The sequence below is a fragment of the Anopheles gambiae genome, chromosome X (genome assembly GCF_943734735.2).
Source record: "Anopheles gambiae chromosome X, idAnoGambNW_F1_1, whole genome shotgun sequence".
In the NCBI taxonomy this organism is placed as follows: domain Eukaryota; kingdom Metazoa; phylum Arthropoda; class Insecta; order Diptera; family Culicidae; genus Anopheles; species Anopheles gambiae.
The window spans coordinates 8293577-8319421 of record NC_064600.1 but is presented as its reverse complement, the minus strand read 5'-3'; the positions used below and the strand labels follow the sequence as shown (position 1 = coordinate 8319421).

Below are 25845 nucleotides of genomic sequence, written 5' to 3'. Positions count from 1 at the left end.
TCGTCACTTTTATCTTCTTCTTTTACTCTCTCTCTCTCTCTCTCTCTTTCCCTCTCTCTCTCTCTCTCTCTCTCTCTCTCTCTCTCTCTCTCTCTCTCTCTCTCTCTCTCTCTCTCGCTCTCTCTCTCTCTCTCTATCTCTCTCGCTCTCTCTCTCTATCTCTCTTTCTCTCTCTCTCTCTATCTCTCTTTCTGTCTAACTTGTTTACATCTTCTGTGCCACAAACGTCACATTTTCACCTGTCACACAGTTGTTTGTTTACAAACAAGTCCCGCGCTGTCTGACACAGGCAAACGCCTGGGTGACACAGTCGATTGAGCCGCTGCTTCACTTACCCATTATAAAGGCGGTAAAAGTGTGTATGTGTAGGTGACACTCGGCGTGTATGAGTGCGTGTCTCAGCGTTGATAGCAGCAGCAGTAGTAGTAGTAATTATAGTAATATTAATAGTAAATGATGGTCTAAGAAAGCCAATAGGCTGCCCTCTAGCGGCAAAAACACAGGACGTAGCCAGTCGGCTAGTGGATGAAGCCATCACTGACAGCTACCTTAGTGAATTAGTAGTGATAGTAGCGGTAGTAGCAGCACCGGCAGCGCCGTAAACAATGCCCCTCGCTTCCATCCATACACAACCTCTTCCAGTAGCTTTCGTTCATTTAGTATGCCAATAGACTTAGTAAGCTTAGTAGACGCAAAGCAAAAGGTTGGTTGCACACACACACACACACACACATACACGCACATATTAAATGCTTCGTACTGTTTTGCGGTGAACAATGCAGCTCACCGGAAAATCTTTCGGGACGGATATTGCGGATGCTGAAACACGCACAACACAACACACCGAATGAGTTTGGTAGGGCTTAGTGGATGAATTGTGACAGTGACTATAATGCAGCCAGCACTTAAACCACGGGGGAGTTACAAACGGTCAGTACGAAAGCCAGTGGGAATAATTTTGCACTCTGTAACGATCGTTGGTAGATCGGCTACGTCTCACTCATCTTGGCCGAGGGGTTCTGCCAATTAGCTCGTGCCGGGGGAGGAAATACGTTTGTTTAGTCTACCGTCCCCCCTCCGTGGTTTGCTGAGCTTCCTTTTTTTTTGTTTGCCAATATCTCTAGCGTGATAAGCTAACATGTGCCGGTTGCGGGGATTTTTTGCGATTTGTTTTAACATGATTCGCTTCGTACGCCTTACCCTAACTATACGCGTGTACGTCACATTGGTGTAGTAGCTATACCCTATACTTAGTCTTCACTAGCGAAATAACATGTTTTCTGTATATGTGTGTGTGTTGTAGTTTTCGTGTGTGTGAGGATGTTCCGGAGTACGTGTTTTCTTATCTAAATATATCATTAGCCGTTATTTTCACTCATAGTTTGCATGCGTGCTTAGCGTACGGAGGAAAAGATGGCGGATAAGCTCCCCGGATCGGGGAGCACCCAACGGGTTTTTTTTTTTTGCAAGCTCGGATCGTAATACAAAATGGATAGTTCGAGTAGGTTTGATGTACGCGACTCACATGCATTATTGTATGTTTGCAATCACTAGAGGGAATGCGTGGCAAAGGCCACCCGATATTTTGATGTGCAAGCTGCGTCAAACAGCGCCATCTGGGTGGATTCCATAAGTCCCAAAACGTGCGCTCCCCCCCCATTCAGCCTTAAACACGCACACATTATCCAGTAAGTCAGTCTGGCTTGTTTGTTCGTTTGTTTAGGAAACAAGTTCCGTCACAAAACGGGAAATGCGTGCCTCCGAAGAGTGAGGGAGGGAAGGTGGAGGTGGTGCAAAAGTAAAACGAAGATCCACAGAGCGCACGCAAAACAATCGGGAAGCACGGGAACTCATCAGCAAAGGCACATCGAAAGAACTGAATGCTGACGTCTAACCACCAACATTGCCATTGCCCGCAAGCAATGTAGCACTACACTTGTACGCTTAGTAGTATCGCCGAGTTCCTGACTCCACTGCCCTTCACATCGTTACCCATTGCGTTACCTTACTGGCGTTACTGTCTGTGTTTGTATGGCGTGTGGAGCGCAGGATGAGTGCTGTGGATGTGTGTGTGTGTGTGTGTGTGTGTGTTACAATGTGAACACGTGTTGGGCTGAGTGCTTCTCGGGCTGCATCAGTAGTACACAGTAGCGTCCTCCGGGAATATTTGCACTCAAATCCGCTTGATCGTGTTGCCGGTGAAGAAGATCGACATCCGGCGGCTGAACGTCATCGGCTCCTCGTCGTCCTCGTCGTCGTCCTCGTCGTCCTCGTCGTCCACCGGGCGCCCTCGGCCGTCGTGCGGCCCGCCCGTCCGGTACCGGTTGTACGGCAGGGTGCGCGGTATCGGTGGCGCCAGCGGGTTCTGCCCCTGGTCGTCCGAGTCGCAGAAGCCCGGATTCAGGATGATGTTCGGCACCAGCTCGAGACTGTCCAGCTCCTCGTCCTTATCGTTCGCTGCACAATGGTGCCAACCGAGCCAAACAGCGTCGGGCGTTACACGTTACGCACCGTCGCGTTGCACGTTACATTTGCGGTTGTTGGTTATATTGTTTTTCGTATCGGTACGATGTCGCGTATCGTGCGACAGTTTTTTTTTTTTTGTGAGAGTGAAGGAAACGTGAGAGTGGAAAAACCATGTTAGAGAGAGAGAGAGATGGGTGTACGAGGTGGCGGGGTTGCTACCGGCCGCTTTTGAATTATGCTACGTGGTGATGATGGGAGATTGTTTTGTTGTATATGTATACTGTGTTGAGGCAACGGTGTGAGTGTGCGCGATAACATGGGTGACACTAAACGACACTTTTGCTTGAGGGAGGGATGTTTTATACACCTTGGCACACGCACACGCACACACAAATAAACACGCTAGGCAGCTAAACAAACTTTCGGTGGGACTGTGGGACAAGGGAGTAGTAGGGAGGCAGGAATGAGGAGAACGATTGGGCTAAAACACCGGTAAAAGGAGCGTTGCCGAACGAGCTCGGGAGACACTAAACAAAACGTACTGCAAACAACAAAGAAACAACAACATCAAACAACAAGGCAACACGCACTGCTCCTGCACGGCGCAAATCAGGGGATAGTAGCAAAGCGCCTGCATGTATGCTATCGGTTTGGTGTTGGACGATTCTGTCGTTTCGCGTTCCGCTGCCGTTTCGTTCGTGATCCACGGTTGATCCCCGCGCAGGACCGTCGTTTCGCTTGCCCCGCTTTCGGATCTTTCCGCCTTTGGTTGGGTCTCGTCTGTGTTACACTTTTTCTGTTCTGTGACGTTTGGTGCATCGCAAACAAACTACAGCAGTAACGCAATCACGCAAACAAAACAAAACACGAAACAGAGGGAAGATGAGAGCCAGAAACCAGAACTAAAACAGGAAACGCAAAAAAAAACAACAACAACAACAGACACAATGATAACAACTGAACAAAAAGAAAACAAACAAACCAGTTTGATGGGGGGTGGTTTTTTTCAGAGGGTTTTTTTTTCGCTTGTTCGACTCTTTCGCTCGTGTGACGAAGTATCGAGCAGCCGATGTGTTTAACTCGATGTTTGGTAAACAAAACAAAAAATCGCTAAACAATTGGTGCGCTACCCATTACGATTTAGATGAATGCTTCTTATTGCGACTACAAAAAAAAACACTACTGACATTACTAATTCCATCTACCACTAACGCTACCGCAGTGTAACGCCTCGCACGCTGGTAACGCTTCTCCAAACATAATGCAGAAGTTTGCAACGTGGAAGGATTTGCTGCTCCGATCGGATTGCTACGTGTACATGCGCTGTAAAGTATTGAACTTGGTGTAATAAACGCGACCGCTACTAAGGTTGCATGTATATACGGTACGGGTTGAATACTGCTCTCTCGGGGTAGTCTACTTTGATAGCTTCCGAGATGGAGTGAAAGGGCATTGCAAAAGTGAAGTAAAAACATGTACAATAACAGGAACAATAGTAAAAAAAACTACCATGCCCATTCACTGAATTACTGGCAAAAAATGTAAACAAACATGTATCTGATACTTCTGTCAACACTTATTATCTACTACGATCAAGCGACTACCGGGCGGGAGAGAGCAAAAAAACAATAACGAAAAAATGTCTAAAATTGGAGCAAAAGAATGTCGTTGTGAAGTTCAAAACTACGATACGACAAACAAACAGGGAATCGTTTCAGCATAAGAGAAAAAGCACATGACCAGAAGGGGGAAACAAAGTTGGCCGGACACAAAATGTAAGAACAGAAAAAGAAACGGCCACTCCCGTCCACTAAAGGCTGTGTGAGGGTTGTTCGGCTTGCAGGAGTAGTGTGGAATAGTGGTGGAGGTGTTGGGAAGGGGAGGGGAGTAAGGTTGCTCGGAATGGCTGCGTCGAACAACCACAAACACAGCAGCAACAGCAAAGGAAGGAAAGAAATAAACGTATGTGGCAAATGGAACAACAGCGTAGGTAGGCTAGCAGCGGTGAGGAAAATCGTTTGTACTACCGGCTGGTTCGCGGCACTCCTTGTACAGCACGATGCAGGTACCGAGCGACAGGATGACGAGCGTGCCCATCACGATGCCGACCGCCGCTATCCAGACGCGGGTGTCGAAGTTTTTCGCATCGATCATGATGCGGCGGACCAGATCTGGAACAAAAGGAGGGCAGAGCAGTTTTATAGCATGTTTTATGGCATTTATGGCAAAGCTCCGATGGCAGGTGTCATGCTACTGGCTGCTACTGGGGGAGAGTGTGGATCATTACCTTTCTCCTCCATGCGCGGCTGGGTCGTCGCCAGGATGGTAACGATCTCGCCGGCCCCGAGCTGATTGTTGCCCCAGATCCGAAACTCGTACGTCGTGTTCGGTATGAGATGATAGATTTCGAGCTGGCGCTGCAAAAAAAAGAAGGGAGAAACGCCACAAATTTATTTCCAGAAGGCCCACAAAAGCTCCAAAGCACACAAAGCCGCGTACCGCGTTCGGGCTGATGTGGCGGGGATCGATCGTTTCCCAGGGCAGCTCCGTCTCGTTGCTGCTCTCGCGCATCTTGCGCATCTCGGCGGTGAAGTCGCGTATCGCGTACCCGCCGGTCCGGTTCGGCATCACCTCCCACACCAGCACGGCGATGATGGTGGACGCGCGCACGTAAAAGTTGGACACCGCGAGCGGGGGCGTCCGCACCTTCACGTTCACCTTCAGCAGCTCGACGAAGTGCTCCTCGGACGCGGCGGACGAAGCATCGTACCCGCCGTCCTCGTCGTCCGCCGGCTCGTCGGTGGTGGCGTTCTCGTACCCGGCATCGTAGGCGGGCCGCGTGCTGCTGTCATTGCCGGGCGCAGTGGCGGACGGGTCCGGCTCGGTGCCCTCCAGCACGCCGACCGTCGTGAGGGTGGGTATCGCGGCCGAGCAGGTGTACCGGCCGCTGTCCCTTGCGGTAAGGTTTGTCAGCACGAGCGAACCGTCCAGCTGCAGAGAGAGAGAGAGAGAGAGAGACAGAGAGGAATTAATAGTATAAAAATCACAACAGCAGCAGCTAATTGTTGACAGCAAACACAACCAGCGTCGGTTGTGAATGGTTCATTTTTTATTACCACCTTCAGGTGCGGCAGGGGGACGGCAAAGTAAAGAAGGAGAAAAAGGGAAACCCATCGCGGAAAACTGGAGCGGAAGGCAATCGTTTGGATTCGTTCCAAGTAGTGTGTATGTGTGTCGAGCAAATAGCGAGAACTGATTTTGCTTTTGCTGCTTGCTTTACGTTTCATGTTGCCGTATGAAAATGGTTTCCAACCACGCAAACCTTTGCCTCGCTCTTCCTTACCCCGCGCACACACACACACACACCCCTTTTATATGACCCCGCACAGGCACACATAACTCGTTTGAAGTCCTTGAGCTTACTTGACCGTACTCGTGCCCGACGACCGAAGGAGAAATCAATCGAACGAGAATTGTTGGGACTTTGCTCGGGACAGCAGCAGGAAAAAAAGACAGTGTATTTCTACTAAGAAGATTGATACGTTCTCTTTTCCTCAATAGGAGCAAATTAGTTTTGATTTGTTTGTACGCCCAGTCCGCTTTCTTTGCTGATTGAGAGGTACTCGAATCGCTTCATCACTGTTTGTGCTTTGATTGTGTTTGCATCGTGGTTAAGTTACTTAACATAACCAATTGAATGCTGCTTGCAACCATACAGGGGAAGAAGGTTGTTTCAGTTCGCTCCGGTGCTTCATCGCAAGCTGCTCGAACTTCACTTTTACGTAGTTTAGTGTTGTAATTTTTTATACAATTTGCTCGTAATTCAAACTCGCAATAGCTCCCACTTTACGGTTATAAAAAAGAACTAACAAAGCTAATCTATCTACAAAGTTCCTAATGCAAATGAAAAAAAAAATACTTATTGCCAATGGAGACGCCTGGTGGCGTTCGAGCAATGGAGACGCCTGGTGGCGTTCGAGCAGTGGAGACGCCTGGTCCGTTTCGGTTTGGAAAGCGTTAAAGCACGCGTTAAACACAAAGCAGCAAGAGCACCTCGATAACCTTGCATTAGGACACAGTTAGTGCATCAGTTTTATGGTACAGTGCGATGCTTCAGTGCAATCGCGTAGGAAGCAGCAGTTGGAGCAGTGCCATCGCTATTTTTATTAGCGCACAAACTATCGCTACCTGGGAAGAGTTTTTTTTTACATTCGAGTTAGTTCGATTCAACACACGCTTGTAGCTGCGTTGGCGTAAGGGATACAATGGAACTACTACGAAAAAAAATGGCAAATGCTTTAAACCCTCACCCTGTCCCGAGGGCGTTGAAATGGAACGATCTCTTCCAGCCCTCCCCTTTCGGCCGGAACCTTTCTAGAAAGGGGAGAGTGCAAAAAAAAAGAGGTTAGCCCAAGATAAGGATCAGATGTGGTTATGCTGTGGGAGTTAATCGATCCCTTGCACTGCTACCGTGCATCCGGCCATGGTGCTAATGCGAGCGAACCACGCTCGCTAGCGCCTGCTTATAAATAACGCTCTGCTTTGCTTGCTTTTTCTTCTTCTTCTTCCGCTTCTACTTCGTAACGGAAGCATAGCCGTTAATGGAACGGCGTTTTCTCATTTTTCCCCGCGCTTTTTTTTTATTTTCAGCACCATCGCCAACCACCTTTGCGAGATCGTTAATTGGATAGAAAGGCACTCGATAAAGGAAGGAACGATGCCCACCCTCAGGGGAGTGGTGGTGGTGGAAATAACATTTTTCAATGCTATTTATGGCCGTCTTGGATGCCGCCTTCTTCCAATCCACTAAGCCTAAAGACTGACAGATGTAATAAATTGAATAAAACAACAGGAAGCAACAGCAAAGAACCGGAGAGGAAAAAAAGCATTCGCACAATAAAAGCTTCTTCTGCAACTGCATACCAAACAGTGGAAGACGGGCAGGAAAAAAAAGAAGAAGAAAAACGCCTGTACAAATCAATCAATCGCCCGCGTGCCAGAGCGCAAACCCCCATCAGGAGTTTTTTTTTCTCGGGAAATTCTCTGCACCAAAGGCAGTGATTTGCATCGCGCCGGAAATCAATATAAAGCGGCCGCCCAAAATCCCCTCCATCAGCCCGCAGCGCGACAGGTGGCCCTTGGTGCGCGGCAATAAATCGGATTTGGTTTTATTTTGGAACCCGCTCGGCACCACTGTTTTGCGCGCCATTGCTTGCCTGCTCGAAGGGGGGGGGGGGGGGGGCGCTGGGACACGCAGCGGAAGAGCATACAAAAGTGGGAAAAGTGGAAAAATTATGAAACAACACTTCCGGATGGAACCGGCAGAGATTGAGGGCCACGAGATGAAGGCACACCTGGTGCCCCATGTGTCCTCGCTCTGAGTGCCTGTGCGCGTGTGTGTGTGTGTCGAAGAGAAAGCTCCAGCATCGCAAATGGAGCGATTCAGTTGGCAGCTCCCTTCCCGTTACCAAATCATTCGCCCACTGCACAATCTCAGGTGTACGGCTTTATCCCGTCAAAAACCCTTCAAACAACTACACTCTTTGTCCCTGGAAAGTATGGCACAAATGGAGAAAGATAATTTCCCTACGGTGCAGATTGGAGTAGAGCGGGGTACGGGGGCATTAAGGGAAGCTTGTTTTAAAAACCCATCCCCAAGCTAAGGCTCAGCAAAACAAAAAACAAACGGAAAGCTTCACTTGCGATGCCGAGGTCCGAACAGAGCTGTCTTTAATTATGTAGCCGCGCGTACGGGACATCGCGAGGACATGTTCACTGTTTACACACACACACAAAACCCGCCCCCGCTCCATTTTACGAGCCGGTGGTAGTGGACCCTTTTTCCCTGTTTTTTGTTTTTTTTTTAGCTGCTGTTGTTTGAAGCACTTTTCCTTCCCCGTTGGCGCGACTTGGCAAACACAAACAGCGAACCTGACCGGACGGCGCACGGAAGCGCATTATCTGCTTCCGTCCATTTTAATGTCGTTTTACTGTAGGCGGAACAAACAGGAGAGGAAAACACACACACACACACACACATGCACACTTTTCCGATCGATCGTTTCACGCTGCATTTGCGGGTGGTTGAGATGCGCCAGTCAGCCGGAGGCACAGCAGGCGGATGCAATAAATATTGATGTGGTGCGATTATTAAACTGCCTCCGATTGTTGCCTCCACAGCAGCTTGCGGGGGGGGGGGGGGAGAGGCACAGAACAAAAGGGCGCTGAGAGGGTGTCCACCCCATTCCATTGTTGTGTTACAGGAGACGACCTCGATTATGGAGCGATCTGTGCGCGACTGTGAACTGCGTGTCCTTCAGGCCGCGCTTGGCAGCAGCAGCAGCCTCGTCGCCTTAGTAATGGGCTTGGCAAGCATTTTATTGTCCTTTGTGTATTTTCCTTTTTTGGTGAGCGAAGAAACGCGCTTTTTCGATCAGATATTTGTGCCGAGTCAATGCCAACAGAAAGATGACAGCTGCGTCGGGCCCACCATCAATGTAGCGCGATGTCAAGGCTGAGGGAACGATGGCAAGGCAGCGACAAAACAGCGAACCATTGCATAAGCTTGCGGCCAACGTGCACCGTGGGTTAGGGTTTAGTGGACCAACATTGCCTTTTGCTGTTGCTTTAGCAGTGATTCAGTGTTGAAAAAAATATTTTCAAAAACCAAAATGACAATTGTTCCTCGCAAACGCTTCATTTGAAGCAACTGCTTGAATCGAGCAGCTCTCCGGCTTAAGTGACGCTCCATGCTATTCTTCTACTACATCATTGCGGGTTTTGTTTTTTGTATAACATACAGGCGAAAATTTACTAAAGAAAAATAGTAAAAAATATATATATATTTTCAAAGATTGTCAAATATCAGTATGGTAATTTGCCATTTATATATTTTTATGCGTTACATATTTTTGATTTTCCAAATATTTACAAAACACTGATAAAAGTTAGCGTTTTCCCTAAATATTGAGTTTAAGTTTTCTTTCATTCATTCATTGTTTTATTTTTTTAAAGAACCTTTTCTCGTCTTGATGGATTTCTTGAAACCGGTAAGAATTGTGCACCACAAAATAAGGTATTTTTTCTTCACCTTGTGAACCAAACCCAAACTGTTTATTTTGATTGAAATCAAAACAATATAGGGGAGAAAGCGGAGCGAAATGGCACTGTTTGAAGGATTTTGCTCTGCATCTCATTGGGTAACAAAAATGAAACACAAATTGTAGGGCAAACGTATTAGCAGGAAATGTAAATGTATAGAATGAAATTTAAAACCCTACATGAACAGTCGTGAAAATGTATTTGACTTGAACTTTAGGCTTTAGGTTTTAAGCTTGCACTTTAGCTGTTGCATCTTGGTAGAATTGTAAACGTAAATATTTAAGCTTTTTGTATTAAAACTAGTTAAAAAGCCCGGTTACAGGGCTACGCAAACGTAAATGGGCATATAAGAGCACTTCAATCACCCATTTTGTTTCTGGATCCATTGTAAAAGAATTTTTGTGTGTGCTTACATTATTTATAACATACATTACGCTATGTTTTTTTTTCTTTTATTTACTTTTACTTTTATTTACTTTTTTTTAATTTTACCGGTATCGTACCGATACCCAAGCTATAATGACCATTTTGCTCCAAACGAAGCGCTTAAAACCTTTGCATTACAGGGTTTTCCAAGAGTTCTCATAGCTGTGGGACACTTTATTGACTCCTTCTTAAGTGAAATAAGCTTAATGTAATGGGAATTGGGCTCTATCGCATCCTTGTTGGACAAATCCAATAGGAATTTCCAATGCGCTTGTGCGAAAAGGACTATTAGACCTATTAGATAGAGTCAAGGAAGCGTCCCACAACTATGAGAACCCCTGGAAAACCCTCTAAATTAAAATGGTTACCCTTTTCACGTAAATTCATAGCTTTCAATCGTCAGAAGTAAACGTGTTAATTTGCCAATAATGCAGGAGACTCACCATTTTGCCCCACCAGTTTACTGAGCTTTCCCCTTAAGAAGTTCCCACAAGCGAAAATTAGATGGCAAAAATTTAGATTATTGTTTTAAAAAGAACGCTCATTCACTGTTCAACAGTTGAAACAAAGAGAATGCTTTAAATCTGTTTTATTGCACAACCCCCACAGTCTCCTGTTTTCACCGTGCCACCCTTTTTGACGGTGTTTTGTTCAGCCATTGGCGTGTGGCAGCAGGTGCACGTTTGCTACTTTCTTTTGCTGAATTCCAGCTTGTACCAAGGACAAACGTTGTGATGTAACAGCGTTTCGTGTTTTGCTAAACAGTGGTCTAATTTAGAAAAAAATACACAACCATTTCCCAGAGTTTTTTTTGTAGGTTTCAGTGAGTGTAGAAAGTGTTCAGCAATTGGATTTTTGTAAAGGTTTATAAATCAGTATTTCTTTACATTATTCATCTTGTTCCTGCCTGAAATAAAATATAAAGACTATTTTTTACACATCAATGATGTATACTAGACCCACATAACATGAACAGTGTGGTTTAATCTATCTCAAACATATGAAATACGTTGGTTGTTCCCTTGAGCGTGCAACAATCGTCCAATATCACTGTACAAAATAATTAAAAAAAAAAACCCTTTTTGCCAAATCAACATTCTCGCTCCTCCACTGTGCGATTGTAAAAGAATCGGTTGAAGTGCACCGACTATATGTGTGTGTGTGTGTGTGTGTTACAACAATAATAAAGATGAGCTAAACTTTCAGCAGCAAAGCGAAGTGACGAGGCAAAAACAAGCAATCGCCTGACAGCTGTGACGGGCGAGTCCTTCTCGCCCTTTGCCCGTTTTGCTGCGACGAGTAGCTATAATGAGGACAGCGAATTACTGCACAAAGATGATAGAGATGCTGCTGCTGCGACCGAGCACGAAAGCAAGGGAGGAAAAGTTGACCTCACCACAGCCTCCTTCCCGCTGCTTACTAATTCAGCCATTTGCCAACTTTGGCACAAAGTCAAAAGTTGGTAGGAGAAAAAAAAACCCGCCCCAGTTTTCTCACATACGCACAGTCGGCACGGTCCCAAACTTCCTAAGTAAGTCCCCGAATGGAGGGACGGGGGTGGGGGGTGGGGGGACGAACGAAGCGATGTGTTCTGATTGTTGCCCTTGGTGATGTTTGTTTTGCGGTGGAAGGATGGATTATGGCGTCGAGTGCCGTGCTTGTGGTTAATTAAAATTTAGTAACACATGTGCGCCGCAAGCAAAAACAAGCTCTCACACGCACACACACACACACACACACTCACTGACCGGGGGAAAGGAACGGGGTGGGATTATGTTGGGAGAGACACGCTGCATCAAGCTTTCAGCATTTGTGCGAGGGCGAATCTTAACTAAATCTCAAGACGCACTTTCTCAGTAATCTCTCCTTCTCGCTCGTTCTCTTTGTCATACTAAGCAAAAGCAGAGAGAGAGCGAGAGAGAAGGAGTAAAATGGGGAGGAAATTATGGCCAAACACCCAGAGGGAACGTAAACGCTGGCTGGCGCTTAGCGAATCCAAGGGTATTAGCCGACGCGCAGAATATTTGCACAACCCTCCACAAAAATCGCTCCAACCCGCTTACCGGCGTGCCCCCGGATGGTAGGCAAACCCGCAGCCCGCCCGCGGCTGCGAGCGAACTACTTAAAACATTTATTATTTCCCACGCCCTCCGCGCTGCGTGTGCACGCAAGATATAAGCTGCTTGCTTAGCAGTTCGAGGTTGTTTGGGGGGGGGGGGGAGAAGGAGAGCTGAAAGATTTCTTCTTCCCGTCTGCATTGGCGCGCGCAATACAATCGTGCTGGTGTGCCCCTGAATGGTAGGTGACCCGCAACGCACCGGAGTGTGGTTTCATTAGCGCAAAGCGCAGCGGCGGCGAAGGAATGGAACAAAAAGGGGGTGGGGGGGGGAGGGAGCAATAAAATAGCTAGCGTGCGATAATGCTAACCACCTCCTCCTCCCCCTGTTCATGCAGGAGGGAAGAGAATTTTAAATGGAATGATTCTTGATTTTGCAAAACGCGCACGCTAGAAAACTATGTCAGCCGGGGCGGAAAAGGGTGGGATAGGAGGGCTGTTGTTTCATTTCACTATCCCTCCCCGCTCCTCCCATTCCCCACCACTCCCATAACGTCCGGAGTGAACGGTTTTTTTTTTTTGCTCTTCAAAGTGTACCAAAACCCACCCACTCCGTTGAACAAAACAAGAACGGGTGGTGCAGGCGCTCTGCAGCAGAGGGGGAAAGAGTCGGGGGGGGAAAGAGAACAAATTCATTAGCGCGAAAGCTTGGCGTCAGTACACGCACCCTGCCCGCTTCCTCCCGGGCGGTGAAGAAGATGTTTCCGCGGCCGTAAAGAGAAAGAAAAAAAGACAAGCATAATTCAAAGAATTCAAAGCAACAGGCGTGTGAGCGCGTGTGAAAGGACGAGAGGTCAGGTTGAGCAGTATCCGTGTAAGATACCACCCTCTTTCCCCGCTCCTCCCCCGCGGTTAGAGGATCTTTTATTCGTGGCGGGAGCGGGTTTTGTGTCTTGCTGCTTTGCAAAAACATCCAGCCCCGTGCGCCCGTGAGGCTGGCTCGGAAAGCAGATTGGATTTTGTTGCCCAACTGACACCTTCCGCGCTCACACACACACACACAGCTCAGACAAACAGGCACCCGGCAAGCTCGAGCACGAAAGCTCACCACCGAACAACAAAAGAGGACCAAAACAATGGAGAACCATTGTTCGCACCAGCACGCCAACCAACGGGTCCACGGGTTGCACGGGTTCAGCGATAACAAGCACCGGGACAACATCCCGGCCGCCATTGCTTTGTGTGCGGATGTGTGTGTGTGTGTGTGTTTGCTGTGTCATTTGAAACGACACTGCAAAGGGTTTGCAAAAACACAACGAAATTAAACGCTTCCTGTGGCGCACCCAAGAGCGCCGAGAGCGCCCAAGTCAATTAGAAGGTCCGGTGCCTTGACCAGGATCTCGGCATCGCGTTCTACATCTCCAGTGTTGAACGCGCTCCGTTGGGCAGTACGCAGTACTCCTCACGACCGTAAAGGAGGTGTGTGTGTGTGTGTGTGTGTGTGTGTGTGTGTGTGTGTGTGTGTGTGTGTGTGTGTGTGTGTGTGTGTATGTGTGAGGCAGCCATAAACTACACTACGCTTTTAATGGTGCGTTTGGTTCAGTTCAGTACGATTTTACAGGGTTTTCCGGGCTATTTTGGTGTTTGTCCTGCGTGGGAAATTGATGATGATTAACTGACCCAAAAATTATGTTCCTCCATCGAATAAGCTTTTTGACGCATAAAGTATCCAATCCAAATGAATAATCAGCTAGCCATTTTTAAGTCGCATTTTGCTAAAATGCTAATCATTTAGCAAATAAAACGAGTGACACATCGTTGGAAAGCTAAAATCTCCCCCTGTCCGAATTCGGACTTTAAAATATAGAAAACAACGACTAAAGCATTTAAATAGAGTTGTCAGAAAAGGTATAGGTCAGATGAAAATGTGTGTTGAGCGTCTTAATTGTCAAAATAAGCCTCTCGTTTATTTGTTTGTTTGTTGGATCGAATAAAAAATTTTGAATACTCATTTGACCAGGCTGCTATATTGGATTGTTACAATATAAGTTCAAATAAGGGTGCAATTTTTAAAAATGCTTTATTTTCTTTCTTTTTTTAACAGGGTTTGCATACTTTCAATAAATTGAAAAATATAGATTCAAAAAGAGGTTTTACCTTTCTTAACAAAATGCGTAAGTATCAGCAAAATCAAAATCGATCATATATGAGCTAGCCTGTACAAGCCTGCTAAAAATTGGCGTTTGTTTACATATTTTTCAGGCTGAAATAATCTAGGCTGAAAATCGTGGGTTTGTCCAGTTTGGCGTATATTATTGTGTACGCCTCTGAGTGTCAAACTCCATATAAGACGTCTGTGGCTAGTAGTAGCGAAAAACCCCCTAATCATTGACACCCCAAAAAACAAAGCAGAACGTGAAACCCTGCAATAACCGTTCAATGCAACGAAACGATATGTTAAAATACCGAAAAGATCCATTAAAATAGAGATCGAATAAAAAAACAACTATTTAAACGCCACGTAATTCATAGACGACCCCTACCGAAGGACGATCTTTAGAAGACCTTCAATCACCGCTCGCACTGCTCTCATGTTACGCGCTGTTGCGTCGTTGCAGGTGTGCACCGTATCCGTGTACGTTCCGGGTTCGGTGTGGCTGACCGTGTGCGGTCTACCCGTTTTGCTGCACACCGTTCGACCTATTGACATTTGGACGTTTGGCTCCGTGCGTCCCTGGGTGTGAATGGGACCGAAGCGAAATAGATTGGCAAAGTTTCGCCGTGCAAAGTCTCAGGGGGGGGGGTGGTTCGGGCTTTGCTGAGCGGGACAAAACTTTTGCTTGACGACCGGTGTCTTCCGGTCCTGAAGCGTTCGGTTTCGCCAATGCCGTTGCGATGTGTTGCCCGAAAGCCGTTCTGCCTCCATCGCTGCCACGAAATGGGCCAGCAGGAAGGTTTTGCCCGGAAAGTTTTCTGTCGACCCGAGGGAAGAGGGCAGATATCCGACCGCTCCCGGAAGAGGGAGGCGGCAAAGCCTCCGGTGGATACTCTCGGCCTGCTCTATTTATGTAACACGGAGCCGGTTGGTTGCGGTACGGCTTTAACCGGATGCTTTACCCTAAACGAAACCCTCCCACATACACAAGCACACGTTTCTGTGGCACACCAGAAACCCAGCGAGTGGGGAGTGGCTGTAGCATGTCATTTGTCGGTTTGCGGAGCCGAGTAACGGGTCCTTTGATTGACTCCCGCGAAGGGAAGAACAACTGTCACACTTACCTGGAACTGGCGCACGTCCTCCCGGCGGCCCTCCCGCACCCAGCGCACCGGATGCTTCGAGTCGCACCGGAGCGTCAGATTGCGGCCCTGGTCCACGACATACTCCTCGAAGATGACACCGAACGACCGCGTCACGTAGATCACTGTAACGAATGGAAAGCGTTAGCGAAGAATGCACTATCGGGTCAGTTACGACACACACACACACACACACACACACACAGGCAGAAGGAACCATTGACAGGTGAACCGACTAATAAACTGTTGTATCAACGCTTCAACGCTCTAAATAGGAATCAATAATCAATCGCCAACTTCTGCACGTCTGCTGCTATGCTCGCTCCGACGAGAGTTGTTGCGGTATTGTTGCTGGGTGAGCGAGAAGCGGTGAGCATTGAGTTGAGGGGAAAAACAAGAAAAGCAGGTCAATCGTTGGAACTCGCCGACCCGAAATGAGAAATTCCAAGCCCAAACCATTCGATGGCGACATTCCATCCGACAAACCCGATCGGGCAAACGGGTCGAATTTATGGCACGCCGTGCCCCCTTACCCTACCCCCTCCCACAGCTATCCTTCCGATGGTCACAAAACAGGCGCAAAGGAAAAATGCTGGGGAAAAAGACCGAACTATATGGTAAGCCCAGTTTTCCAATAACTTGCTTCCTGCTCAATCGATGGAGTTGGTTTTGTAAGTTGCTCGGACGCTTTTTATGTGTTTGTTTTTTTTTCAGTGGACATTTATGAGGCGGAATAGGAGGTGGCAGGGGGGGGGGGGGGTGGAGGTCAATTATTAATTCCCTCTATTTTCCCTCCAGCCGTACCGAGGGCTAGTAGCAGCCTCGAACAAAACGGGCTCGAAATCAATAACGGACTGCGTAGATTAAAAGTACTGTCACGGGGGACTTGGGTGTGTTTGTGTGTGTGTGTCGGGCGAGGTGTAATAAAAATCATGAACACGTCCCTCCTCCCCCCCCCCCCCCCCCCGAAGGGTTGTTGATAGAACTATGTTTTAATATCTTCCTTCACCCTCCGCTCCACCGTATAAAAAAAAGGGATGACGGCGCAAAAGTGTCAGCGGAGAGCAAGCGACGAACGTACACGTACAAAGGTACAAAAGCGGCAAAAGTGGTTGGTTGCAAACAACTCCACAGAAGCAAGGCAACGCGAAGGGGTGAAATTGGGGGGGGGAAGGTTGAGAGACGGGTGCGGACTCCCGGGGCTGGTCGACCAAATCGAATTAAAACCCGCCAACCGAACCGACCAATTGGATTAAGTTGCCCCCACCACCACCACTACTCAACGCCCGGGGAAAGCGACACCAGTTTTAAAACGCTACACACACACACACACACACACACACACACACACACTTTTAGTGTCCTTATTTTCCCTCCCTTTCTCTGTAGCTCTCTATTTCTCTCTTTTTAACGGTAAAGTTGTATGGCAAATAAATTAGCAAAGCGAGCCGCCTAATCCGAGGGGCCGCACCGACCGAAAAGAAACTCGGCTGCCCCGCGTACACACACACACACACACACACAGCTTACACCAAATTATCGATCCTGCCGGGCACACGCTCAATCCGGACGCACTCCGCACCGGCAAAACTAAAACTAAAGCACCAACACGCAGACACGCCCGCACACTCGGACTTGGGTGTCATAGCAAAAAAGTAAAACGAAAGGAAATCAAAATGCCAACCCGAGGGGGTACCCGACGACACCACCACCACCACCGGGGCAAGGCGCATTACGTAATGCGTATTCGGGGTGAAGAAGCAGGCGAGCTTTAATTCCGAGCTTTTGGCATCCGACGAGCGGCACTACCAAAGCAAAATACACCAACGGGACAGCAAAACAAGGAGCATTGTCGCTGGGAAGCATTCCCCGGATGGCATGTTTGGCAGGCAACTGCAACTGTTGCTTGCCGGTGCGAGCTAATAGCTGCATGGTTTGGGATCATAAATGGACGCACGGTAGGCGAATAATCTCTATAATAAAATGCTAGTAAAGGGTTATCTCAGCGCTACTGTCCGGTGGATGCTTACACCCTGCATACAACATCAACCGTGTTGGTGATGAAAAACATCTATGACATGGGAGGGAAGTTTTCCAATAACTGGTCCAAGGAACTGGTCCAGGAAGCCTCCAGAGCAGTGGCGGATCTAACGGTAGGCGGACTAGGCGGTCGCCTGGGGCCCCGCCGACTTAGGGACCCCGTAGATCGTTAGTCTATAGTATGCTGTATGGATAGAGTACTAGCGACAAGGCCCCCCCCCCCCAACATCATTTGTCATTTACAGGGGGCTTCAACTCGTCTTACCGCCTAGGGCCCCCGATACCCTTCATCCGCCACTGCTCCAGAGCTAGCCGATAGGTGTTTTGCTTCAGGTGTCCGCCACTGTAGATAACGCGTCACGCCAGTAGGCTTTCGAGACATATTAAGAATCCTTGCTTAGGGCGACGGTCGATACAAGGCTTGATGTTGTTAAGTTGTCCGAGTTGTCGATAGTACTCAATGCAACAACAACATTAAAAAAAGCAAATAGGAAAACCACTGGACTGGATAGTTCAATAACTGAGATACATTAGGATACTATTGTTGGACCCGAATTAAAAAAAGAGCAGTATTAGGGTCTGGAATGGGGCCAGAATCTGTTCCAGGACCGGTATGGGTTCACTGTAAGTTCTGGTATGGGTACGAGATCAATTCCAAGACCGGATTGGTGTAAAGATCAGTTCCTGGGGCAGTATATTGCGATTGGAATCAGTTCCAGTACCAGGAAGAGTTCTCCAAAATTCCAAGACCGACATTAACTTCTGGATCAGTTCCAGGATCGGTATGGGCTCTAAATCAGTTTCTCTCAATGTATTTGCAACCTGGAATTTTCGTTGTCCGAAATTACATCTTGCACAACACTGTAACCGGGCCAAATTAGTTAGTTATGTTTTAAATTTTGACATAACGTGCTTTCGAACGCTGAAACATACTGCAGGAGGAGTCTGATCGGTCTTTTTTATAGACGTTTAACGGGCCCTTGTTCTGGAAGCAGTAGCTAGTCTAGTTGGCAGCCCGCATGTCTTGCTCACGCTCCACCCGACGCGGACGTGGATCAACTCTCACTCTCTGCGATATGCGCGCAAGATATTTGAATGTCTTTTTACCGATGTAACAACAAAACCTACACAGACTAGGCATCTAAAATGTGTTATCAACAACAAGCAGATATCAAGAATTGTGCGTGACGACATGTTATTGTTCAAATGCTATTACGGAAATACACTATCCAGAAACAGATTTGTTCTGAACGCCTCTCAATCAAGGAGGGGATTACAGTAATTGAAACATATCGTGCCGCAGTTAGCCACTCATTAGAGCCTATTGCTAGAGCAAACTGAACTATTTACTAATACACGCACGATAGCTATCAAGCAACCAATCGAATGTACGGTGAGCGATATGTGAAGCAAATTAAGGTGCTTTCGTCGTCAATTTGATTGAAACTGTACAGCCCGAGTGGCTTAGCTTTTGATAGGTTGGATTACTATCAGCTCACTGACAGTCAGCTGCTCGTTTTTGTATATACTTTGTGTGTGTGTGTGTGTGTGTGTGTGTGTGTGTGTGTGTGTGTGTGTGTGTGTGTGTGTGTGTGTGTGTGTGTGTGTGTGTGTCTGTCTGTCATACCACTTTTTTCTGCTAATCTTCTTAGTAAAATGCTTTGCCAGTCACCAGCAAGGCGTGTCCACTGGTCCGATGCTCTCAATTTGAATGCAAAACGACGCCCCGCATTGGATGGTAGTCAATTGGGAGCAACTACTAATCTACTTCTCATCAAAAGGGAACATCTTCATCAACAACATCATCATCATCTTCGCCATGCCCATGTACACCGGAAAGGTTGCAGGAGTCGGGTTGGTGAAACGGTCTCTTGCTACACGACAAATAATTAAAACGACATTCAAAAAGAGGATGCTTTTGGGGCTTTGACCCGGCCTTTATCCCGCGCCAGCAAAAAACAAAGCAACAAAGGGCACACCAACAAACGAAACTGTAAAAAAAAGAGAGAAAAAAAGAAACGCACACACGTACGTCCAAAAATAAACCCAAACTGTTTTTGCAAATGGCATTCCCCTTAGTGGAGCGTGTGTGTGTGTGTGGGTGTGTGTGCCAGTGAGTCATAAATCGCAAAGAACGCATTCTCTTTGGCTCATTCACTCCGCGTGCGGCCGTCGATGTTGGCTTCATTCATTTCGTCCGGTTTTTGTTTGCGCTTTTTTGTTGTTTTTATTTCTTTGCAAACCCCTCCCCCCCCCCCCCCCTACAACCTCTCCTCCTTCGCCTGTCCTTCAGTGGATGCAATGGAGTTTTTCCTGATTTTCCCACGTTGTTAAGCTGCTCTGCTCGAGTGCTCTTTATTCCCCGTGTTTTTGCTCATCTGCTCTATCTCTCTCTCGCTCCTCTTTGTCGATGTTTTGTTTTGTTTTGTTTTTTTTTTTTTGGTTCCAATCTGAAAGGCCAAAAATTGAGGTTATAGAGGGCTTTTGCTGATGGAGTATTGCATTGGCACCTTTTTGTCTGCTGCAAAAGCTCACACTGTTCAACCCCACAAAGCCTGTTGAAGCCAGTGACAGGTAAAGGAGTGTGTGAGTGTAATAAAAGCCTTTTATCAGCAGGACACCTTCCCCGGCAGCTTCCGGCACAACGAGGGGTATAGGTATAGTGCGGAAAGGTAATCGATTTTTTTTTTCTCCAAAAACCCCTCCAAACCCCGGCGGCATCCCAGTTCCAATTTGCTAGCGTAAATTATTGATGTTTCATTTACTTTTCGCCGTGTATCGCCACTATCACGTGGTGACGCTGGGCTTTCACTCTTCTGGTTCGCCTCATTCCACACGGACACAAACACACACACACACACACATACGAATCAATATACTGCAATCATACTACACAAAGCGCAAGGGGGCATTGCCACAGAAGGGCATCCCAACCCAACCCAAGCTTGGCAGCTTGTTGCACAAGGTAGATGAGGCACAAACAGGTCTGACGCCGCCATTTGTAGCTTGTGTGTCAATGAGCGCTGCTGCAATCCCGGTCGCTGGCTCCCTACCAACTCCTGGCCATGCCGGGCCCCCAGAGGGGGCCAGGATGAAAACAATTATTGAGCGTTTGCGAGAATGCTGGGCCTGGGGTCCAGAAATAGAACTGTGCAGCGCTTACATAAGCACCCTTTCCCTTTCTGCTGTACGCTCTGCCGACCTGTTGCTGGAACTCTCCCCACCTGGCAATGGGCAATAGAATTCCACCAGATTGAAGACCATTCTAGCTGGGTACTACGCTCACTGTCACTGCTAGCTTGAGCATTATCTTACTGAACCTTCGTTTTGTTTGCTCCTTTTGCCCGTACATACATTCCCGCGCGGCAAATCTCTTACGTAATTAGCGCGCAAGAGCGGGTCCAACTCCAACTCCAACTCCAATTATCGATATCTTGTCGTCGAGCTGTCGTCGGCACCGGCAGGTTGCGTTACACACGCACCTCGCAGCACAACCCATTCATTCCGATCCAGATAAGAGCAGCCTAATGCGGTTCATTAAGTGGGAATGGTACTCCCACGGGTATAGCAGGATATTGCGGTCGTTAGCACCGGAGCACCGGGTCAGAAGCATGGTGTTCAAATTGATACTGACAGCCCGGGTTTGGGTCCAACTATTGGAGATGATGAGCTTTTGATAAAAATGGCAGGATCATCATGGGTGCGGGATCTCGGGACCCGCTAGGAGCAAGAGCATGGATTGTACTTCAATCAAGTCTTACGACACGTCTGTGTGTGTGTTCCGACATGTATGTATGTATGGACTAACCTCCAACATCCGGCGAGGGAGTACCCAGGCCCATGGAAATACACACATGAATGATTAATTGATCGGTACCAATCCGGAAGGTTATTAAGGACAGGTGTTTGCCCATCCTCGTGGCGTCCTGCCACCCGAAACGAGCTTGGATGATGAATGATGAAGCTAACATTTGCTGCTGAATTAGCAATGCGGTACCCTTCGCGCCCTAGTGAAGATGCTTTCTTTCGCGAACGCGTCTCAGACGCTCAGACGTTTGGAGCAATAGGGCCGGGATAGATGGAGCAGAATCAATGATTCTCCCCTCCCCCTGTCAGGCGGAGGCCTACATCCACCTCTATTGTGCGGTGCACAATTTTGCACCCGGCTCCTTCCCAGCGAGTTTGCCTGCGACTATGAAAATGACCTTGCGCGTTGGAGTTACTCCGCGTTGGACGCGTAGATTGAGGCCGCCGCTACCTAATGCAGCATAAATCACATCAATTTGCATCGCGCGCGGTACTGTGGAGGGCAGGGTCCTGGTGCGCGCGCGGGGCAGAAGGCGATTATCTTCGAATGAACGAAACGGCCCCGTAGATCCGTCCGTCCGTCCGAAGGTCAAACCAATTGGGCAGCGGGCAGCGAGACGCGGTGCCGAACGGCTAGCAGACGTAGCGCGTTCTGGTTTGTGGGTGAATGATTTAATTTGTAAATTAATTAAACAACCATAAACCAGCAGCCGCGCACGGGATTCGAGCGGGTGGAGTGGATTGCGATGAGATCAAATTCCGAAAAAAAACACACACACACGCACATAACCTCACTCCATCTTAAACCACGTTTGATCGGTTTCGGCCGGCTCGGGAGCGCGAGCTCGGGGCAATCGTTCACTTGCTGCGATGGATGGGATGTAAACAGCGCAAGTCGAGCGCAACATAGCTCCGGTGCTGGTGCGGTCCAGCGATGCGCCGGTAAGGTCGTTGCGGGGTCTATGGCGGCGGCGGCAATTATTACGCTAAATCAATCTGGTGGGGGGCCTTATAGGGCCTTTCGACTCCGATTGCACTGTCTGGGGCAGGAGTGTTGGATTAATTCTGGACTTTTTTTGTGGATTTCTTGTTACATGTCTATGGACACACGAGCCACAGCAATTGTCGCACCAACTTTCAAGGGTTAAAGTATAATTTCCTGAAGTTCCTGGATCTAATTAAAAGCCCACTGCCCACATTTGAATGTCTGAACTGTTTTGTGGGTTGGGATGAATAATCATGGGTAATATTTTAGGCTCCCGTTCCACCAACTAAGACATTGGACACGCGTTGCGTAACGCGACCTTCCTTCTAATGTCGCCCCTTTTGCTGGTTGGTGTTTCGTCCTACTCCAAAAACGGAGTTCTTGTGCCGAAGTACATGCAAGAGAGAGAGAGAAAGACCGAGAGGGAGAACATCCATCGAATGCCCGCAAAACATTGGCCACACTTGATCATCGATCATTGAGGTTAGTTTGGTCGGTTGCCTGGAAACACACAGGTGATTGATGGCGATGTAACAGGACTTCCCCGTTTTAGGGTAAGCCACACACACACACACACAGACCGACACGTGCCCAACTTCGTCCGATAAGGAACGGCTGCCAGCAAGCGATGAAGAATTCATTGGAACTCTCCCAATGCCTTCGCCCCTTCAAGACTCTTCTCCATTATTTTTCCCTCCAATCCGTCCACTCTCAGACGGCACAGCGTTACGACACATGGGTGCATTACGTCCTCACAACAACAACAACAACAACAACAACAACACAAACAGAAAACAGTCTGCCAGAGGCAGCACGACGACTACAAACAATTTCGTTTTTGTGTGGTTATTTTGGTACTTACGGTGCATGAAAATTAAAGTATTATATAAACGGCACAGGATGCTCCTTGCGGCGAACATACTTCCATACTATTGTCGCATTTGGCAGGTGTTGTGGCGATGGGGGGGAGGAGGTGGGGTGTATGCCGGAGGTCTGGAGTGCAAGTGGAGAGTTGCTAGCGGGTTGATTGGAGCGGAGGGCGGCCAAAGCGGCTAGTTGATGGCGCGCTGGCGGCACGGCTGCACCATCCAGGCAGTCCCGGGAGGCAAAGAAAGATGGTCGAACGAGATGGGAGAAACGGTAAGCACCGGAATACTACTACAACTACTACTACTACTACCACCACCACTACCAACACCCCTTATCACACTGTTCGGTGTTTGCACTGTTCGGTCGCAAATCTGTCTTATTTACACAACAATGGCACCGGCGTTTTGTTTTTTTCCCCCGGTAGTTGTCAAAGCGTCTACGGCGTCCTCTCTGTGCTCAAAAAAAAACAGACACACACACACACAGACACAGGGCTTCACACCCGAAAGGTTGGCCCGGATTCGGGTGCCCCCGATGATTGGAGCTATTAGTAGTCACGCACAGTAGTCACAGCGGTTGACATTTGAGGACCCGGTGCGGTGTGTTTTTGTTTTTGGTTTGTTTTGCTTCCGCGGGAGTGTTTTTTTTTCGTTTTAGCGTCGTTCCATCGCTCGTGCGCGTCTACACCGACAGGACACCGTAACGCGTGTGTACTTGCCAGCGAACAGGTTCGCTGCGGAGTGAGCGCCGCTTGAGCGCCGTTCGTTGCTGCTGCTGCTGCCAAGTCGCGCGGCTGGTTATACAACCTTACGGTGCCAATAATCCCGCTCGCTCGCTCGCTCGTGTCGTCGTCGTCAAATGTCCGGTGACGTTTGCAGTTCGGAGTTCGGCGTCCGTTACCATTCTGCCCTTCGCCATCCGCTTCCCTTTGGTTTTGTGTGTGTGGGTGTGTGTGTGTGTATGTCAGAATTTTTCTTTACGATATTGTTGTATAATCCAACTTTCTGTTCCCCCCCGGAGACCTTTCTTTCTTCATACATGCTCTTTCTCTTTCTCTCTCTCTCTCTCTCTCTCTCTCTCTCTCTCTCTCTCTCTCTCTTCTCTCTCTCTCTCTATCTCTCTCTCTTCTCACTCACTTCTATTATTTTGCATGATAACTACGATAGCTGCTGCACGGAAGTAACTAAAAAAGAAAGAGTCAACAATGTGCGCAGGCCCGCCACGTTCGAAAGATTCGAATTTAACGTCCGCTCTCTCTCTCTCTCTCCCTCTCTGTTGCTCGGGGCACGAACCTCAAAGAGCCGAGTGGTTCGGAACATGAATCAAAGTTTTAAAAAAAAAACATGAGAGCAATCCCTCACCTAACAGGCAATGAGGGTAAACGGGAGCGTTCGCCGCTCGCAAATCACCGTTTTTTTTTTTTGGCGAAACACGGTGTTGGGTTTGAATTTCGAAACGAATTTCATTTTAATCACCAGTGTAGCTCGGCTTCAGCCGCTTTGTTTGCATCTGGTGGTGTCGGTCGGCACATGAACGCGATGACGTCATCGGCATTTGTACGCCCGCAGGTAGTAGTAGCGGCATGTTTGTTTGACTGTTTTTTTTTGTTTTTTTTTTTGCTTGTTGACATTTAAAATGTCAAACACGCTCAGTAGCTGCTGCTTTCGTGTGACACTAACGATACATTTATAGTGCATAATTGTACCGATAGACATTTATACTGCCAATGTTTACCTTTTTTTTTTTCTTTTTTTTCTTTTTTCTTTGTTCTCAACACTTCCTAACGCTCACGTAACAGGCACGTGCTTTTAAGGATAGCTAAAGGATGGCACATTATTTCTCTTATTCGCTTTTGTCGCTTTCTCTCTTTTTCTCTCATGCTCTCGCTAACAACCTAAACTTTGCTGCTAACACGAGCAAAAGGGGAAATATTGCCTCTCATTGCAGCGACGTCTCACAGAGAGACACAAACTAACCACACTAACAAAGCAGCACCAGCAGCCTTGGCGGTCCCTTTGTTTTGATGACGCGTCACGCCAAACCCCTGGCGTGACTAGCTGGCATGAAACTACTTTCACTAACAGTGCGCCCCCTCCTTTCCGAGCGGATATCACGTTAAGGATATGCGTTACGACCTTTCCTTTTGGCTTCGGTTGTTAGGGGTGGTTTTTTTTCTTTTTCTTGGCGTTCGGGGGCGAAGAGGAGTGCCACGAATTTGTGAAGCGCCGGTACAGGCGTACGCATGTGTGTACGCACAGGACGGACGGGGATGGGAGATTCTGCATAGACATCTTGGGAATCGATTCGTTTCGGGAACTGATTCACAATAGATTGTCGTTTTTGGAAGAATGATTGAAAGAAAAATGATTCGTTTGCTATTCACCTTGCTACACGCACTGTTTAAACTCCATCAACACTCATTTTTACGTCACGCACACACACACACACACACACACACATACAGACGCATACACTTCAACAAACGCTGAGGACACACGGGTGACTTGTGCGCCAGCAAAGCGTTTGACCAATCCAACCGATGAACAACAACAACTGGACGTTGTGGTGAAACCGTTGCGTTGGTCCAGCAGCTACCCCCACGGGACAGACACCACGGAGGGGGGGATGGGTGGAGTGCCTGAGAGGAAGGTAGGTATAAGAGTAAGAAATAGAAAAACAAAAGGAAGGTTGTCCCTTAAAATGTCGAACGGGACCAGGGAGCGGGAGGATGTCGTACTGTTCGCTAGCGAGAGCGCAGCGAAAGGATGTGTGTGCGTCCGGTGCCGCCTGTCAGTGT

General features: G+C 48.0%; 1 protein-coding gene across 2 annotated transcripts; it reads right to left on the bottom strand.

Moving 5' to 3' along the window:
* Positions 1-73: 73 nt before the first annotated feature.
* LOC11175604 (uncharacterized) lies at positions 74-25845 on the bottom strand. Of its 2 annotated transcripts, XM_061661609.1 has the most exons (7): positions 25432-25845; positions 23041-23257; positions 15329-15471; positions 4966-5457; positions 4754-4883; positions 4494-4637; positions 74-2457 (listed from the first exon to the last, which is right to left on the bottom strand). In XM_061661609.1, the coding sequence occupies exons 2-7, from the start codon at positions 23096-23098 to the stop codon at positions 2174-2176; spliced, it is 1251 nt and encodes a 416-aa protein (XP_061517593.1). In that variant the 5' UTR covers positions 23099-23257; positions 25432-25845; the 3' UTR covers positions 74-2173. The 2 variants fall into 2 exon arrangements, with proteins under 2 accessions (XP_061517593.1, XP_061517518.1); XM_061661534.1 differs by lacking the exon at positions 25432-25845 and having other exon boundaries at positions 23041-24080.

Coding starts and splice junctions, on each gene's coding strand:
- LOC11175604 (XM_061661609.1), bottom strand. CDS start 23,098: ATGTTCGCCGCAAGGAGCATCCTGTGCCGTTTATATAATACTTTAATT. Junction 15,472..23,040: donor TACTTTAATTTTCATGCACC/GTAAGTACCAAA, acceptor CATTCGTTACAG/TGATCTACGTGACGCGGTCG. Junction 2,458..4,493: donor GGAGTGCCGCGAACCAGCCG/GTAGTACAAACG, acceptor ACCATTGTGCAG/CGAACGATAAGGACGAGGAG.